Raw genomic sequence first — 14773 nt, 5'->3', positions numbered from 1 at the left:
TAGGTTGTTTACTGCAGGAACCACCAAGGCACAAGTGTGCCATGAACTGAAAACTCCTGGAACATCAGCATCGCTGCAAAGCGAGGTTTACATCACCATGGGTTTGGAGGGTGCCAACAAAGAAGAAGTAGAAACCCCTACTCCAAAACTGACACCTTCAACCTCAACTGACCTTCTCAGCTGCACACGTGTACAACCCAAGTGCTTTCTGGAGAAACGTTTTGTGGTGAGACAATACAAAGATTGAGATTTGGCCAAAAGAGGAATGTTTGGAGGCTTTCAGAAATAAGAACACTGTGCCAACTGTAAAGCACGGTGGTGGTAGCATCATGCGCTGGGGATATTTTGCTTCGAGTGGTACTGGTACATTGCAAAATGTGAATGGAATAATGAAGAATGAGGACTACCTCCAAATTGTTCAACTTTATCTCAAATCACACACGCAAAACCAAAACGCAGGCTAATATTAGGCTTCTAGAATAGCCTTCTCAAAGCCACAAACTTATTCCTATTTAAAATTTGTGGACACTGAAAAAAAGCTGGTTCCATGGTAGTAAACCAACCAACTGAAAGAAACTCTACCTAATCCAAGAGGATTGGTCAAATATCCAGCCAGAATTATGTCAGATGCTTTTTGATAGTTACCAAAAGTAACTAGTTTAAAATGCTAAAGGAAATTTAACCAAACCATTCATCTAATATTCATTTAACCAAAATGAATATTAGAGTCTTTATGTATCATTTTGTATCTTTTTTTTTTTTTTTTTTTTTTTACACACAGTATAGTATATTCCATAAAATAATCTGGTGTCTACGTTCACGTGCAACTGGCCTCATACTTATTGCTCTTGTTTTTTTTCCTTCCTTTTTGTAAAATCAATTAGTTGTCATCTTTGCATTAAATTTGTTTATGTAGATTGTACAAAGATATATTATGCACCCTCTATCTGCACTAGGATTACAGTGATTTTTTACAGTGGCTCCATCATCTGTAAACAAGAACTCAGACACACACAATGCATGTGATGAGATAACCCACCGGCACACAAAAAATGACTATCAGCGCTGTATTGTATTCATGGTCTGCACTGATAATGTGATCCTAAATGATGCAGTCATTTGATTGAGCTGATGAAGTCTTTCAGAAAGGAAATAACCAAGACAGAGTGAGCTGTCTGCTAGCTTTACCCTTCATCAAAAAGAACATTTTGTGCCTGTTACAGACTAACACCTGAGCAAAAGTGAACCTTCCTCGACACAGAGGTGGCACTGAGCGTCGTCCTCCCCTATAATTTACCGCAGTGGGGAAGGTGGGGGAAAAAGTAGGGGGTGGACAATCCACAGAACTGGCAATAAATATCCCTGCTGGGGGAAACTCTTAGCCATGTTTTTTTTTCTGCTGTGCACGAAAAAAAAGGAAAGAAGAAAGTGGTAATACGTCAGTTTCAGAAAGTGTGTCAGAAATACTGTACTGTCTCCACGTGAAACAGGAGATTTCATATTTAAGTAGTTACTTAAAATATGTACACTTAACGTGCCTCAAATTAAGTAAAATCAAGGTCCGTGTAAGTATTACACTACACAGAAAAATAAAACTGCCAAAGTGACAGTATATTAAGGATATTCAGGCTACAAAGTGATAACAACTAGCACCACTAAGACAACAAAGAAGACAACAAGAAAAGCGTCTAATGGTAATCAACCCAACTCTCGAGGGCTGCCAAATGAAATGTTTTAATCAATGTTAATTCGGTTAAGCACAAGCTTGAGTATAATATTTTCTCAGTAAGCCCAACTATGGATTTCCTCTAAAATGTCGAGAAGGCACATGACAGGAAAAAGTAAGACTAGTTCCTAGAGTCCATTTGAGATTGCTCTTTGAGAAACGTACATTTCCTCTTTTAGATGTTCAGTAAACCCTATCCTCGCCCTTTTCTCTTTAATGTAACATAACCTCTCCTAGATTAACTGTATTTGAAAGGCTTTTAAATTCACATTCCACCTGCCTGAATGTGCCCTTCATAAAGGTTACATAACACAACTGTGAAAACAACCTCTGCTATTTCAACTTCATGTTTTACTGCTGCCATACGTGTTTGTCGGAGCAGAGTTGGAGCACTTTAGTCCCATTAGTCTCATTGTTTGACCAAAAATAGTGGCCAATACAAGTTTCTTTCCTAAGTTTGAGGTGACCATAAAAAGTTTTCTCACGAAAAAGTTTATCCTCAGTTTTCTCTCTTTATACAATGTTTTCACTTTAATAAATGATCCTCTTTTTCCCTCTGCTTGCACTGGCCAAACCATTGCTTCATACGCTCAGGTGAATCCTCGCAGAGCAAACAAATCTATTCATAAGGTCTCGGTAAATAAGCCAAGAGGCATGTTTTCCATTATAATGATGCCTGCTAGGAGGATCTTTTATACTGACTTCTTACAGTTATTCCATGAATTACACAGCAATCATCAGCATGCATTACAGCATTACAAAATCCATTAATAAATATTCAAGACTGATGCATGGGTTCATATATATGAACCCATACACACACACACACACGCACACGCACACACACACATATATAATATATAATCAACAACTAATCAGCTACAAAGGTGCTGCTGAAAAAGCCTGTCCCATTCTACGGGTACAAAGGCTAAATGTGTATCTTCTGTTAATTATAAAAAAAACCTCCTTGGTAATTAGAAAAGACAGTATTTTCCAGGAGGGAGTGTGGGGCTTAACATTTATTTTAAGAAAAAAACAAAATTAAAAAATTAATCATTTAGTTTGGTTGAGGATATGTAAAAGAAAAAACAACCACAAACAGCAAAACAAATAGACTGAGAACTAATTAATGTATGAGTGTATGATTGTAGTGAGGGATTCCAATAAAAAATGGTAAGGTAGACATAAAGCAAATAATATCTATGTAACACCTAGATAATGAAAAAAAAATGCTAGCAAACTAACAAACAAAAAAGTCCAATAACACAAAATGTATGTTGAACTTAAAGAAACATTGTTAAAATTACCAAATATCTAAATTAATAATGCATTTGAAAGCAGATTTTAATAAGCAATAGATAAGACTCATTGAAGTGAACATATTTATCTGAAAAAGTGTAAAATACTGATGGTCAGAGGTGAAAAAAAAATAAAGTTGGTTACCAGAACATCTCCTGTTTGAATGTGCAATACAGCTAAGAAAATCTGTCGAGGATGAGTAAATAAGAAATGATCCCCCTAAATATGAGGTGTCCTTGAACTGGAAACCACCCCCAGCTGCTCCAGATGAGCTGCACAGAGGCCAAATGCAGGAAAGCATGGCTGGGTGAGGCAGGCAGCACTTCAGTGTGAAATCTATACATACGTGAAGAAGGTTGTATCTGAAAACAGCAAGGATGTTCAACAAACCTTTCCTGGAGAAAGAAAGGTTAACAACGACAACAAAAAAATGCCCAGAATGGTTCAGGAGGAGCAGCGTATGTTAATGCTTGCTAGGCTTTTGGTGGAGATAAAAGGGTGATCCAAACATTGTTTATTGGGAACTGCGTGCAACATAAATCATGTAGCAAGAAAATGGAGGCAATAACTCACCTCTAGCTTTGCTTTTTGTCCCAGCCACTGATAGCATGAGGGGGTAAAGGAAGGAGACAGGAAGTTAGATAGGTAGTGTGAAGGAATACAATTGATAGCATAATGATTATTTGCTCCATGGTGACAGGAAGTATAAGATTAAATGTTGTTAATATGGAAATGGGAGTAGGATACTCAGTACTCATTTATAACATAACTTGATGATGTGTCAAGTGTTATCACCAATACATTACCAAGAAACAGAAAAGACTTGACTATTACATCTTTATCAGTTTTAACTCTATTACAACCTTATTTGTACCATTAATCCTTCATTAAAACATGCATCTGTAGCTCCTGTCCCAAGTAATGTAGTTACTTAGAATTAAAGTCAAACGAAAGTCAGAACACTCCAATATAGTTATGGCAACTGTAACTGCCTATTTTTTCTGGCAATAGTGTTGCATATGACAAGATTAAATACTAAATACAGCTTTACAGCAGCATCTGTTAGGACAGTAAAACACCAAGGGTCTTTGGATCAAGTTAAAGCCAACTAATGTAATCATTTTATGCAAAGCAGTTATTTGATGTCATCACATGAGTACAAGAGGTGAGTATGTAATCCCCAAAAGTGCCTGTCTGAGTATTTCAGAAAGTGATGATCTTCTGGGATTTTTCCACACAAATATCACTAGGGTTTACAGAGAATTGTCCAATAAAGTGGAAATATCCATTAAGTGGCAATTCTCTGGGTGTAAATGCCTTGTTGATGCTGGAAGTCAGAGGAGGGTTGCTAGAATGCTTTGAGATGACGAGGTAACAATAATTCAAATGACAATTCATTACAACTAAGGTATGCAAGAAAAGCATCACCGAATGGAAACAAGTTGAACCTTGAAGCAGATGGGCTACAGCAGAAGACCACATTGGGTGCCACTCCCAAGCTTAACTTACTAAGGACAGGAAGCTGAGGCTACAATTCACACGGGCTCACAAAACCAGACAATAGTAGATTGGAAAAATGTTGCTGGGTTTAATGAGTCTTAATTTCGGCTGCGAGAGTCAGATGGTAGGATCAGAATTTGGCCAAAAGTATATGAAAACATGAAATCGTCAACAGTATAGGTTGGTGGTGGTTGGTGTCATGGATATTTCCTTGGGACATTTTGGGGCCTTTAGTACCAACTGAACAATGGTTTAACAGGCTACCTGAGTATTGTTGGCGACCATATCTTTCCCTTGATTACTGCTGCCAGCAAGATAATGCTGTATGTCACCCAGCTTTAATCATCGCAAACATCTCCCCTAGACATATACATACTGTACCTCCCACAGGTATGTCATCTGGACCAACTGCCTTTCGGTCTTCATCCTCTTCACAGCTGCTCTTACTTCCTCCTTACTAATTCTCTGGATTCTGTCCTCCTCGCTCTCCCATTTTCTGCATTCATTATTCTCAAAATACTGCTTACACGTACCCAGTATGCTCTTTACACACATCTCTATCTCTATTCTTAACCACCCTAACCCACAGCAGATTCTTTCCAGCTCAATCTCTCTACGTAACCAACTGATAAAATTCCTTTTTTCCTTCCTTAGTGTCCACCTCACCAAAAATCGGTTTTGAACTGGATATCCTGGCAACAACTGAAACTATTACGCTATTATAAGCTGAAGTCTGATTTCTCAGGGAATGTAACTAGAACCTGAAAAATCTGTGGAACCTGATGTTAAGGTGCAGTTTACACAGTCCAAAGTCTGCATTAGAAAGAACAGAAGGATAAACAAAAACGTTTAAGCATTTGTAATTTATTTTTTTTCTTATTTTTTTATTTATTTTGGCATTAGTGATTTATTTTTGTTTGAAAATTAATGTTTTACTTACAAATTTCTCCCAGATTTTCACAGACTAAAGGTCATGCAATGCGCTGCTACTTGTGGACAGAGAAAATAACTCAAAAAAAGCACTTCTGAAATTGTCAAGAAAGCCTCACTTATACAATTTACCACTCTTCTCTGGTCCACAAATGTACTGTATGCTGACACATCTGGTCTATTATGGGAAATATCCAACAGACCACTATCCCTTTCCAGCTGCTGGTGCCAGTGGCATTGTTCACGCTATGCATGCCTCATTTGATTCTCTTGTTGTGAAGAATAATTTTTCACTTCTTATCATTTTTCTGCTACTCAAAGTTGCATTAGTATTCAACATGCTCATGAATGCTGCGTGTTTGTTTTCCCCATTGCTGATATTTGATATCAGCTGGCCATCGCTGGTAACAATAATAACACAGTTGCAGAGAAAGGTCTTAGAGAGGCATGACACTTCCCGTGTTCTTGCGTGTGCATGTGTGTTTTAAATAATGCTGCTGAAATTAAAAGAGTGTCCTGTAATCAGTCCTTTTTTCCCCTTTGCAACCAGCCTTCACAAGGCAAGTTCTGCACATTCGTATTTGTTCTCTCTTAATAGTCAGGTCAAATGTTCAATAAAAACTATGATTAGATTGCTAGTTGTGGTATTTTGGAAAAAGTAATATTTCTGACTTGTGCACAAGGGACAAAATTTTTATCTATAAAAAATGGATAATTTTTTGATGATCCTTGAACAAACTTATCTGATGAGGAAACCTGGAAGATCACACAAGTAATGTATGACAATCTACTATCTAATGGAAAATTCATTGTTTTTGACACTCATTAATCTTTCTGTAAGCCTTCAAGCCTGCGCGTCTTCCTATTTTCTCCTTATGTGGAAGTTATTAATCATAGACTCTCTCTAAATTTAATAGTGTTGACAAAGTCAGACACCATGATAAGATTCTCCTTGCTGTGAACTGGAAATGTTTGCAAGCACATGGCAAGCATATCAATATATTCTCTCTGACAAGTATAACACTTTGACATTCCTAAGAGGACTTTCACTGAAAATCGATAGGAGAGCGCATAACAACACACTTCTGTAAGAATGTCAGTATATTTAATACACTTGTCATGGTTAACTGCACAAGGTCAACGCTACAGCGTGTGGAAATACTGCAAACGCCCACCTGCTACTGTTCATATAACTAAATGAACTGAGTAATTATATTAATAATCACACTTTATGATAGCATAATGAGGAGAGTCAACGCTCTCAAAAGCAGGAATAATCGTGAGCAGGTTTGAAAATCATTCAGCGTGATGAAATACAATGTTGCACCTATATATGTGTCTATATAATCATTAGATCAATTAGATTAATTATTGCAAGAAGAGCAGGGCGATATGACCAAAAATATTTATCACGATATACATTTGAAAATTTGCAATAATGATATAACTGACGATATAATTGACACTAGACAAAATACTTTACAACTCCACAACTTTATTAGTGCAAAAAAAAAAAAAACATCAGTGTATTTTCACTTAAACAAGCAGCTGTTTTTTATGTGCATGGAAGTTATATAAAAATTTAACAGTGCAAATGCAAATTCCTTGCTGACAATTTAACCAAAAGGCATTTCCAGTGGAAACTGGCCGACAATCCTCAGCATAACTGTGTATAATATTCACAAAACTTAAAAAGAGGTTATACACACACAATAAGGTAATTGTTAGGATGCCTGGGTCGTTGACCCAGAGTTTTGAGTTTATTATATCATTTATCATTTCTAGTTTTTTGGTTTCTTTGTCAGAGTTGTCTTCTGGTTTCTGTTCTGTTCCATAGTTGCTGTCTCCCTGTGTCCAGTCAGAATCTGTGTCTGTAGTTCAGTCTGTGTTATGTTTCCTGTTTTACTTTGGAGGTGCATGTCTTATGTTAATGTGTCTGGTTTTGCTTCCCCTGTTTCGTTAGGCCTGATTTGCCCCAGCTGTGTTTCTCTCCTATTCTCACGTCCCATCTGACGTTAAGAGTAATAAACTCACCTCTGATCCGTGGGGAACTTCCCTTTTGGATGATGACGTAGACTGGGAAACGTTTTTTTCATTTTGCTCCCTCTGAGCAGGGAGGAATCAAGGACAATAATCCTCAGCTTAAGACTATGAACCCTGTTAAAACTGTGAGCAATGTTACTAGTACTAAGACATTCAGTTCAGGTTCTGTCAGTTCAGGTTTTGTCAAGTCTGGTTCAGTCATCCCCAAGTCAGCTCACTCTAAGACTGTTAAACCTAGGATTTTGAAAACTGTTAATCATGGTGAAAAGGGGTTAAAACCTATTTTAGCTGAGTCAATTGTTGCTGAGCCTGCTCCTCTGCCTTCCTGCCTTTCTGTCTCCGCTGGAGGGTCCGAGGGCCCGTCCAGTCTTCGTCGCCTGCAGCGCCACCATCTGCGGCTCCCACGCCGTCACCTGCAGCGCCACCATCAGCAGCTCCCACGCCATCGTTGCCTGGTCCTGCCTCACCTGGTCCTGCCGCTGCCAAGCGCCGTCCAGTCCACGTCCAGCACCTCAACATCGCCAGCCACCTTCCAGGCTGATGACTGGACTTCATTGCCATCGTGGATGGCCTCCTGAACTGCGTCGCCGCCGCTGCCGCTGCCTTCCGCGCGGCCGGTCTCCGGACCTCCTTCGCCGCTGTTGCTTTTCACACGGTCGGCCTCCTGAACTGCCCGGGTTTGGACCTTGTGCTGTCTACCTCCAGGCCGGCCCCCTGAACTTTTTTTCCGAACTGTTTTCATGGCCTCCTGCACCTTTTGTGGACCTTGTTTGTTTGGTTGTTTTGAGTTGTTTTCTGGGCTCCTGTGTTTGCTGTTTTGGTTTCTGGCTCCTTGTGTTTCATTTGCAAGTAATCCTATTATTAATTTATTATGGAAAAACATTGCGTTTTAGTGGACTCTTGAGAAATTAAGAAGCTAAATGGATGAAATGCTATTAGTTCAAGTTGAACATATAAGAGAAGTTGCTACTAAACACTGTTTTAGTCTATGCATCCCTTAAAACCTCCAGGTTTAGGTTGCTAAGTGACATGTCACTGATGAATTCTGCATGGCTTAAATGAGAAATGAAAGATGAAAACAGTGTGTCTATAAATGTAATAACATTAAAGTCAAGGTATTAAGCTGGCCTATGGTTGTTGTTGTTTTCATAACAACAATAGCCATCCATGTTTTTAACTGTATCCAAATATGGACACGTTTTCTTATGCAGTTTTAGAGTATTTTACAATTATCCTTGTGGATTATTATTAAGTACTTGTTGTAATTAGTTAAATAAACCACATAATATAATTAACTTGTTTTCCTTTGTACAGTTCATTTTTACTGCCTCCTGAGTGGGATTTAAAAATGCATTTTCCTTTTGTCCCAAATAGCAAAATGCCAAAATAACAGTGGTTTAGAAAATAACCCTTAAAATAACATAAGACGCCGCTTTCAAGATAAAAGAGTACTAATAAATATACACAACTGTTGCTTATTTAGGCATAGTTTATACTTACACTCATTTATCACCATGCCTAAAATAATCTTACTTAATGATGAACAAATTAAGACTGCAAAATGTTAAAAAAACAAAACAAAAATAAAGGAACCACAGCGTATCTAAAGTAGCTTTACATAACAAGACAAGCCAAAAACAGCAGGAACTGATGAAACCATGTTCAAGATGAGTAGGGATCCCACACCAGCTGAATGAGTCCAATATTTGCCAGAACTGAACAATAAAACTGATAATAGCATGTCAATGACAATGACATAGGAAAGCAATAAGAAAAGGAGAGATATAACAAAGCAGAACAATGGGACTTTGGCCAGTTCACCCACCAGAGGCATTCTGTGACTTTTACAGTGTGTCAGGAAATAGTCTGTTCACTTATCTTTAAAACTCATTTCCTAACGTGGGAATATAAGCTTTAACAAAGCGATGGTTGTTGATCCCTGTGGTGATTAGCTTAAGCAACCACTGAGAGGTTTGCCTTCTAACAGTCAGCTCTGGACTTTGTCCCTCAGCTGGCCATCACTGGGGTCACTGCTCTCCTTCTGCCAGTGTCACACAGCAAACTCTCCTGGGACAGCGTGGCTGTAAGTAACCCTCTGACAGGGAAGTACTTCATCATATTCAGCTCACATCCACACAGCCACAAGTGGAATCACAGGGCAGTTTTAATAGCTGTTCTGGGGAGCTGTGCATGTGGGTGGCCCTCAAACATCAGTGGCAGGTAACTGAAATTTTTGGTCTTCAAAATGCTTGTTTTTGATCAGCCAACATTTCACAGACCAGCAATATCCAATTTGGAATGGCATTAAACTGAGAAAGAGCTGGAACATTTTGAGCAGAGGACAATCAGAAGATGATCAAAATCATTGCTCATTAAATTTCTATTAATTTGATGCTTCAGTTTTTTTGTCACGTTTCGGCTGTGTGCAGGCAGGAATTGGGCCCAAACGCAAACTCACTAGAAATGGGATTGAATTCAAAATGGCAGCTTTTGTTGCTGAACAAAGAACGTCTACAAAACCTAAACTGAGAAGAATCTAATAAAACACACACAGCATGAGGGACGACACGACACTGACTCAGAGAAACACAGGGTTTAAATACACTGGGAAGTAACGAGGGGAATAAGATACAGAAAGAGGGCACAGCTGGGAGAAATCAGAACTGACAAGACAAGGAAGCAAAGTAGGATACACTCACATGAGACACAGACCTTCAAAGTAAAACAGGAAGTAGCACAGATCCAAACTAGACTAGGGGAGACAGGGCAACTAAGAAACACAGAGAACAACAACAAAGAGACACAGAGGGCAGCTACTAAATACTCAGAGAACTAAACAGAATACAAGAAGGCCAAACTAAGACACTAGACTATAGAATAAACTGGGGCGACAAAGAACTAAGAGCATAATACAAAAACTCAGAGATACAAGAAACTCAAAACACTGGGTCACCGACCCAGGACCGGGACATTTTTCCCATAATGTCCCTACATCCAAGTCTACCAACAACTGTTTTTTAAAAAGTGCCAGAAACGTATTTGAAGAAATATGGCGAATGTTCTCATTTAAATGTTACTGATCAGCTTCGATAAACATAAACATGACATTTGTCCATAGAAAGCCTTTTTTACATTTCGCACCCAACAGGAGATAGTTCACATAACTTGCATGTGCATAACTTGAGAAATGTAGGAAATTGCCTGGGTAAAGCATGCAGGAGCATGCAGGAGCAAACATGTCGCGCACTAGCTTTCTGGGAATTCACTGGACTATTTACCTGCACTATGGATGCAATTGGACCTCACACTGAGTTATGTACTTTGCACTATGTAACACCTCATAATGTAATGTAACTGCAATGTAATGCTCAGAAAATTTTAGGGCTGAAGTGTATTTGTAAAAATCACTATAGGACCATAGCAACATTTTATAGAAGGAGCCTCTAGATTAAAAGATTACTGTTTACCTTTGAGTTAATTACAAAAGACCTGCACAAAGTGTGGCAAACTACAACAGAACAAACATTCTGTACAATCTGTAACACTTTATGCACTAGTGCAAGATTCCTATGATTCCCCGACCACATGTGGCTCTCTTACCAGCATCTCCTTATGGCTTTAACAAAAAGCTAGATAAATATGAAAATTATCCTTAACCTCAGTTGCATTGGTTAGCCTGGGTAAATACACATAAATGGCTAGTCCAGAGCCCCCCTACTCTGAATTCTAAATTTAAATAAAACAAAAAGTCAAGGAGGAAACTAGAGCAGGAAATTGTACCAATTGTACAGTTTACTAGTATGCTTGATCTTTTGCTGGACTTACAATACAATTAAAAACAACTACATTATACTTACTGTTGTCTTTTCAAAACTATTGGGCTTCCTTTTATGAAATGTATTATCAAAACAGGATCCTTTTAATTTGATTAATTTGCACAAAAACAAGTAGGACTCACAGCTGCAGCTATGCATGGCTGCACAGCTTTGTGTAAGGAGACCTGGGTCGTTGACCCAGACTTTTGAGTTTTCATTATTATTGTACTTTGATTTTGCCTTTATTTATCTGTTCTTTTGGTTTCTTTGTTAGTGTTCTGTGTTCTGTTTTTTGATTTTCACTCCCACCTCAGTTGAGTCTGCACTTTGGGTCCTCCATACCTGCACACAGCCTAAACATGACAGCTTTGTAGTTACCCATATATCAAAGTAGGCCTAAACATGGTGATAGATATTTTTTATTGCATTACAATAAAATTAACAAGTAAATAATAATTAGTTATTGTAGTTCTAGTCTGTGATTCCATGAATTCAACAAAAACAAGGTATTATTATAATCAAAAATTAAATAATGATAACTTATCTAGCCACATGTGGTAAAGCATTTTAATTTTACCTTTTAGTAATATTGACAGGCTCAATTATACCCAAGAAGCTGTTTTACATTCATTATGCCAAGTTTAAACAAACAGTTTTTACAGCTCCACAATGATTTTGAAGGGTTTAGAAAAGTTTAAAAATGGCTCTTATAATAGTAAAGATTGGTGACCCCAGCAATCAGCCTATTGAAAATGACATTGTGCAGTTAGTTAAGTGTAATTGCAAAATCCTCTTAGCAGTGAATACTTTGTGTTTATCACCAGTGTCGAGCTGTACTCAATGATCAGTGTCTTCAGCTCTATGTATTGATAATAACCAATAAATTATACTAATAATAGAGCCTCCTGCTTTACCCCTCTATTAATAACAGCACTTCCACTCAGAGAAACACAAGCTTACTTTTCTCCTGGGAGCACACGGCCCCATACATCTCTACTGCTGGTCCAATAAAAACACCACAATTTAAGCACACTGGTAGAACACTGTGAAAGGTAGCATTACAGACACACATATTGTACCTGATGACACCCCAAACCAATTCCTTCTTCAATTTTCTCATCTTGTCTCTACTGTGTTTCAATTGGAGCACTTCATGTAACAAAAGCCTGCAAGTGTCCCTCCAGTTAGAGGAACACAAGCAGGGGAAGGCAAGCCAGAGTAATTGCAAAAACCTGATTTAACACAGCTGTATCAAGGTGTAGCCACTGTATGATGAATAAGACCCAGTCATCTTTCCATGTCACACTGTTATTGTAAAAGTAAATGCAACATACAATCCTGGTACACAGTAATAGGGGCATCAGTAAAAAATACACTACACCAAAATCCAGTAGTAGTTTATAAGTGTATTTTGGCCTATTACATTCTCTAAATGGGCTAAAAGATGATGTATGTAATAGTTAGAGATGTAAGAAAGAGTTAGAACTATAAAAGGGATTTCAACCAATAAAGGTTAATAGAAAATATAACAAACATACTTGAAGAGAACACCAGTCACAAAGATGAGGTTAATCAAACTGCTTATACAAACATGTATGAAGTAAAGCCCTTTCATCCAATTAAAAAACATAAAAATCAAACATCCTCTTTACACTCAAAAAATGAAATTGGGTGGTTGTTACATGCACAGGATCCAAACTTGTCATTTGAACTAAATAACTCCATGTTTCTATGGTGAACGTAATTAAATCATTTAGTATCTGCATGAAATTCAGCAACTTAATTTGTTCTTGTTGAGATGACATGCTACAATAAAGTAAGAGTGGCTGGATCCAGGCAACTAACCACCCTTACTAGATTGTAGTAACAACCACCCAATTTCATTTTTTTGAGTCGACTCACTAAATTCACAAGATCACATTAGATGTCAAACCACAGGAAAATCACTTTTGATGTGCCAAAGTGTTTAAACAATCTAAGATGAATTTAAATAAATTTAATTAGACTAATGTGGTGCAAACATGTTGATTGAACAAAAGTCAAATTAATTGAATGTTAATGTTAATGTTATGTGAAACCTACACACATATATCGTGTTGACACAACACAACCAAGAAATGATTAATATAACATGATTTGTTTAGATGGAATATAAGTGGCAAGATAAAATTACGTTCATCCAATGAATTATTTTTTTGAGTGTAGAAAATACTGTAGTAAGATGGTTCACTGGCTCTGGTTATTTGACAGCACATTTTACTACACTCAGCACTCAAAATGTGGTGCTTGCATGCAAAATTTGTTTTGATGTTTTGATATGTTTATATTTTTTTCGATTAATTTGGGTGCAATCAATACGCAAACTTATGGAGAACAAGCACAGCAGAGCAGGCTTTGCCCCAAAGCGTGAATGCAGTGCATCTGGTTGGAAATATGTGCAAAGAATCAAAATTTCCCCAAATAAATAACTCATAAGTGAAACCTTAGTTAAAACGAAAACATCTTTTTTCAGCCGATGTAAAAGCAGGCAAAGAGCTAATTTATTCAACTGGACCAACAAAATAGGTTCTAGTGACAGTCAGTCCAAAAAATATCTGTTATTGCACATAAATATTAATCTCTACATCAGCTTTGGAAAAACTGTGAAACCGTGAAGATGTTGAAAATAACAACAAGATGATTAAGATAGAAGGGAAGTTAAGGGATGTACTACCATCTTTTCCCAGAATAAGATTAGTATTGTACTTACTATAGCATTAGTACATAGACTTAAGAATACATAATCAATGTAGGCCTAATTAATGGAGAGATATATGTTCTTTGGTAATTACAATAGAAGCTTTAGGCTTATTTTAACAACAAACACCTAAACACCAAGTAGAATTATACTGTCTTAATATTATAAATAAAAGTTTGCAAAAACTACATTTTGCCTTTGTTTATGTGTTGTTGAAAATTTAAATCCAAAGTGGCACGTCAACTCAGACACTGATAAAATGAAGAAGGGCTATATCATTTTACTAAATTATACTTTAAAACACTTCGGCAGGAGACAGAAAAGAGGCAGAAGTACAAAGGGAGAGAGAACAAAGAGTATAAGGCAATGGAGAATAAAATGAACAGGAGGAATGAAATGTAGAAGTCGGAGCCAGAAGATGAGAAGAAGAGGGTGAAGGTTCTAGAAAGCCGAGACACAAAAGAGAAAGTCAAATTATTTATTTATCTTTATATATACGATTCGCATATATTACTACCTGACAGATAATTTATGCCATTTCCCAACAGCATTGTTTTAAAGAACTTTTTCAAATAAACTCAGGTTTAAAACACAAAAAAACCAACTACAATATTTACCACAGTACTGAAAAATTAAAATGTAACATCATGTAATATTTAAACTAATCTTTTTATTTTTAGGTTGCTTTTAAAATCTGACCAGGCACTACAAGAATGAAAAGGA

The 14773-nt window shown here is 37.3% G+C and overlaps 1 protein-coding gene across 5 annotated transcripts in view; it reads right to left on the bottom strand.

The window, feature by feature from the left end:
- cadm2b (cell adhesion molecule 2b) overlaps positions 1-14773 on the bottom strand; it is a 154289-nt gene that overhangs the window by 42472 nt on the left and 97044 nt on the right. For 4 of the 5 annotated variants that reach the window (XM_026191244.2, XM_026191245.2, XM_026191247.2 and 1 more), the window contains exon 2: positions 3599-3625. The exons of the other annotated variant lie outside the window; for it this stretch is intronic. In XM_026191244.2, coding sequence (XP_026047029.2) covers positions 3599-3625 — 27 coding nt within the window. The remainder of the gene's footprint in view (positions 1-3598; positions 3626-14773) is intronic. 5 annotated transcript variants of the gene reach the window in all.

This window comes from Astatotilapia calliptera, chromosome 14 (genome assembly GCF_964374335.1).
Source record: "Astatotilapia calliptera chromosome 14, fAstCal68.1, whole genome shotgun sequence".
NCBI lineage: Eukaryota > Metazoa > Chordata > Actinopteri > Cichliformes > Cichlidae > Astatotilapia > Astatotilapia calliptera.
Note: the sequence above shows the minus strand (reverse complement) of the source record. Positions and strands in the feature narration are given on the sequence as shown.